The 5,100-nt window shown below is 62.0% G+C and overlaps 1 protein-coding gene across 1 annotated transcript; it reads right to left on the bottom strand.

Annotated features, from left to right (window-relative positions):
* Positions 1 to 772: 772 nt before the first annotated feature.
* Positions 773 to 4,554, bottom strand: LOC119319422 (MDIS1-interacting receptor like kinase 1-like). The gene has a single exon (XM_037593903.1). The coding sequence runs from the start codon at positions 4,040 to 4,042 to the stop codon at positions 956 to 958; it is 3,087 nt and encodes a 1,028-aa protein (XP_037449800.1). The 5' UTR covers positions 4,043 to 4,554; the 3' UTR covers positions 773 to 955.
* Between the last annotated feature and the right edge of the window lie 546 nt (positions 4,555 to 5,100).

The raw sequence follows: 5,100 nt of genomic DNA, 5'->3' as shown, positions 1-5,100 counted from the left end.
GCGGCGATGCTTTCAGCTAGTTGGTGTCGCGAGGACGGCTGCGGCCGCCGGGAAGCACCCCCATCCAACCCCGCGCGCCAGGCGGCCGTCGGAGCCCGCTCACCGGCGAGCACCTCCTCAGCCGCCGCCAGGACTCTCCTTCTCTTCCCCTCTCCTCTCTCGAAGATGCGCTGCCGCCCGAGTTGGCTTGACCCGCATACATCGGCTAGCATCCCAGGCGACCTGTCGCGCGACGAACCTACCACCGCTCGCCAGCCCAACCGCCCGCCCGCATCTCTAGCGAACGGCATATGGCGCGGGTGGCGTATGGCGGGAGGGCGGCTAGCGAATGACGGGAGGATGGGGGGAGGCCAAGCTGAGAGGAGGATGATGCGGGTGGCGAACGGCAGGAGGCGGCGGGAGGATGGGCGGCCCGCCTGTTGCTGTGGGGAACGGCTGGTGTGCGGGCATGGATAAGGAGGAGCGGACGGAAGTCCTTTTTTTCTTTTGGCGGGGCGAGCGGGCGGAAGTCGTGCGGGCGTGGTGCGCAACGGTTTCTTTTTGCGAACAGCGGGGTGGGTTAGCGATTGATGGAGTAGTTGATTAACCTGTGGCTTGCAGCGTTAAATATCGAAGGATTACGAGCCATTAGATCTTGTAGATGGATGGATCTGATTGTTTGGATCTACCCCTTTTTTTTATATAGTAAATGATATGGTGGGTAATTAAAGCGTAAAACACGTTTAGTATGCTGGAGGGATGTAGACCATCAGATTGCAGGTTTCGATGGATAGGATGATCTGGTTCTCCGCCCTCTCTTTCTTTTATAGTGGCAGTAGATTAATTTACATGATTTATCTATGTGTCTAATTAATCCTTACATCAAATGGTTGCTTACAAAGTTACAATCTCAAAATTAATTAATTAATCAAGGGAAAAAAGTCTACATACAAGGGTGGAAAAAAAGAATCATCCATCAGACGGAGTCCGGCGTGGTGCTGAAAACCGGCTTGTCCTTGTCAACGACGGGCGCGGCCACGGCGACGGCGGCGACATTGCCGGCGGCAGCGGAGCTCCCGCTCTTGCGCCGGGGCTTGGCCTCCCCGAGCATGGTGAGCACGTCGCGCATGGACGGCCTGTCCCTGGGCAGCTTGGCGGTGCAGAGCACGGCGATGCGGAGCACGAGCAGCATCTCCTCCCGGACGTGCGCGCAGCCGCCGCCGACGAGCGGGTCCAGGTGCTCCTCCACCGTGTTGCTCCGAATCTTCTCCCTGACCCAGCCGACGATGTCCTGCCCCTCCCCGAACGCCGCCGTCTCCACGGGCCTCCACCCGGTGATGAGCTCCATGAGCACCACCCCGTAGCTGTAGATGTCGCTCTTCTGGTCCACCTTGAGCGTGTACCCGTACTCGGGCGCGATGTAGCCGTAGGAGCCGGCGACGACGGAGACGGACTCGCCGGAGCGGCCGAGCGCGCGGGCGAGCCCGAAGTCGGCGACGCGGGCCTGCATGTCGGCGTCGAGCAGGATGTTGTTGGACTTGATGTCGCGGTGGAGGACGGGAGGGTGGCAGTCGTGGTGGAGGTACGCGAGCCCCTGCGCCACGCCGGCGGCCACGTCGTACCGGGACACCCAGTCCGTCAGCATCGTCCTCGACTCCGGCGCCCCGCCGTGCAGCGCCTCCCACAGGCTGCCGTTGGGCATGAACTCGTACAGCATCATGGCGTCCGCGTCGTTGTGCATGTACCCGAGCAGCCGGACGATGTTCCGGTGTCGGAGCCGGCCGAGGAGGCCCACTTCCTTGAGCACGTCGTCGGTGAGGTTGCGGACCGCGTCGCCGTCCGTCGCCGCTGGGCGCCAGAGCTTCTTGACCGCGATCACGGTGCGGGCGCGCGGGAGCTCGGCCTTGTACACGACCCCGGTGGCGCCCATGCCCACCACGTTCGCCTCCTTGACGCACGCGAGCACGTCGGCGCAGGTGAACCCCAGCCGCTGGAACGCCGTCAGCCGCCACGGCCACGCCCCGGACTCGTACTCCCCGGCGCCGCCAACGACGTACCACCGGCGGTAGGCGTGCCAGCCGCCGAACAGGGCCGTGAACGCGGCGATCACGACGACCATCCCCACGAGCCACCCCACCGCGACGTGCTTGAGGCGCGCGCCGCCGCCCCCGCGCGCGCGGGACAGACCGGCGACGTGGCTCCCGGAGCACGGCGGGAGCACGCCACCGCACAGCCCGGCGTTTCCGGCCAGCTCGTCGGGGTTGATCGTGCGCAGGACGCCGTTCCCCGGCACGGGACCAGTGAGGTTGTTGTACGCCAGGTTGAGCGTCTCGAGCGCCGGGGAGCCCCCGAAGTTATCCGGTATGCCGCCGGTCAAGAAGTTGCTCGACAGATCAAGAATAGCGAGCGCCGGCATCTTCGCCAGCGCCGGCGGTATCTCGCCGGTGAGCCCGTTGTGCCGGAGGTTCAGGTTGACCAGCCTTGCGCACGAGGCGAGGCTCGACGGGATCTTGCCGAGGAGCCGGTTTCCCGACAAGTCCAGGGCGCCCAGCGCGAGGCAGTCCTGGAACTGGTCGGGGAGCTCGCCGGAGATCATGTTGCCCGCCGCCATGAAGCTCTGCAAGCCCGGGATGGCGAAGAGGCTCGACGGAAGGGATCCCTGGAGGCGGTTGCGCGACACGTCGATGAACGACAGCGACGCCGAGGACGCCAGGGCGCCGGGGATCTCGCCGGAGAGCTCGTTGCCCGCGAGCTCGAGCCGCTGAAGCAGCGGCAGCTTCCCGAACCCGGCTGGAATCGTGCCGTTGAGACGGTTGCCCTGCGCGCGCAGGCGCACCACTGACGCACACGACGCGAGGCCGGCGGGGATCTCGCCGGAGAAGCCGTTGCTGAACATGATCAGCTTGGCCAGCGCCTTGCCGTCGCAGATCCCGGCGGGTATCTCACCGGTCAAGGCGTTCGACGAGACGTCCACCCACTGCAGCGGCGAGCTCCGGCCGAGCGACGCCGGGAGGGTGCCCGTCAAGGAGTTGTTCCACAGCTCGAGCACCTCGAGTTTCTTCATCTCGCCGATGGCCGCGGGCACGGCGCCGTCGAGGTGGTTGCACATGAGGTTAAGCAGCTGTAGGTTGCTCAGCCGCGCTACCTCGGCGGGGATCGGGCCGGTGAGCAGGTTGTCGGAGAGGTCGAGGAAGACGAGCGACGAGGCGTTGCCGAGCTCCGGCGGTATCCTGCCCTCGAGACTGTTCTTGTAAAGGAAAAGCGAGGTGAGCGCCGGGAGCCTCCCGATCTCCGGCGGGATCGGGCCGTCGAGGTTGCCGATGGCGAGGTCGAGGTCCTGGAGGTTTGCCAGGTTGCCGAGCTCCGGCGGGATGGGCCCCTCGAGCTCATTGTACCCGATGATGAGGCTCTCGAGGGACTCGAGCTCGCCGAGCTCCGGCGGGATCTTGCCGCCGATGTTGTTGCCGGAGAGGCCGAGGAACCTGAGCTTGGTGAGGCTCCGGTACGCCGCGGGGATGCCGCCGCTGAAGAAGTCCCCGCGCATGTCGATGCTCTCCAGCGCCGTGGCGTTCGCGAGGTCCGCCGGGAGGGCGCCGACGAAGTTGTTGCCGGAGCCGTTGACGGCGACGAGGCCCGCGCACGAGCCGAGGCCCGCGGGGAAGGCGCCCTCGAAGGAGTTCTGGCTGACGTCGAACACCTGGAGGCTCGACAGCGGCGCGAGCGACCTGGGCAGCGCGGCGGCGAAGGCGTTGGAGGAGAGGTTGAGCACCGCCAGCGCCGGCAGCCGGAGCAGGTCCGCGGAGACCTTGCCGCTCAGGTTCCTCCCGGCGAGGTCGAGCCCGTCGACGAGGCCGGCCGCGTTGCACCGGACGCCAGTCCACTTGCAATGCGGCGAGCCGGCGGCCTTCCAGTCAGCAAGCACACCCAATGGATCCACGAAGCCCGCCTTGAGCGCCAGCAGCGCCCCCCGCTCGCCGCCGCCGCCGGCCGCGCCGACATTGCCGCCGCTGGACAAGACGACAGCCAGTGCGGCCACCACCAGAACCGCCACTCTCGCCGCCATTGCCACTGCAGAATCTACCACAGGAAAAACAACTTCCCCTTAAATAATTCACTCCTGCTAGCTCAGCTCAGCTCAGCTCTCTACTGCTTCTAGTGCTCTGCCATTGTCAGTGCAGTGTCTCCTCTGCCCTGCTCTGCTCTGCTCCTCTTAGTTTACTCCACCTGCTTGCATCCGCAGGAGGAGGAAGAAGAAGGCGACGACGAGGAGGAGCAGAGTCTGCAGCTAGCCAAGATATCACCAGAAACTTTATACGAAGGCGAGGTGAGGAGAATATTGCATGGTCTGTTGCTCTAAGCAGGAGGAGGATCACAGCATATTATATAACACACCACTAAACTAAACCCCTTGGCATTTTTCAACATGGGCAATTTGCACAACACCTCACCCAGTGAGCAGATGTGAGGTGTCTGGACTGGAGGAGGAAGAGGGTGGGACATGAGAACATGGAACATGGAACATGGAGGGAATGTGTTGCTCCTCAAAGCCATGGCCTTCCTCTCCAGGCCCTGCTTTTGGCCATCTAATCTGATCTGCCTCTGCTTGATTAACTATTGTTTTTCACTTTGTGCCAGCACCATTAGATTAGTTGGTAAAGTACATCTTTCATCCTAGTACATTCCCTGCCTGTGTGTGCAGGCATTTGCAGGCAGCTGACAGTGGATTGGCTTTCAGGCCCTCACTAATTAACTACATTGCTAATCAGAGACCCTGCTGCTGTTTACTGGGAGGTGGCAGTACTACTGTGCTAGTGTACTAGTACTGGTTTATTCTTTGGAACCTTCTGCTTATGAATCTCTCTCCAGTAAAGATTTACAACTAGTAGTAGTACATTTCTGTGTAGGTGCACAAGTCCAGCAGCACTAAAACAAAACTGAACTGATTGGTCTATACATGTGTAGGAGGAGCAGAAGGATTACCAGCACTACTAACCTTATGCTGTGTAGGTGCTTACATAAGCTAATTATTAGGATCTTACCTGAGAGGATCTGCTCTAGCACTGAGCAGAAGTAGTGCCAGTAGCAGTACCTGTACTTACTAATCATATACTATGACTTTTT

This window comes from Triticum dicoccoides, chromosome 6A, assembly GCF_002162155.2.
Source record: "Triticum dicoccoides isolate Atlit2015 ecotype Zavitan chromosome 6A, WEW_v2.0, whole genome shotgun sequence".
In the NCBI taxonomy this organism is placed as follows: Eukaryota; Viridiplantae; Streptophyta; class Magnoliopsida; order Poales; family Poaceae; genus Triticum; species Triticum dicoccoides.
This window is presented reverse-complemented; position numbering and strand designations above follow the sequence as displayed.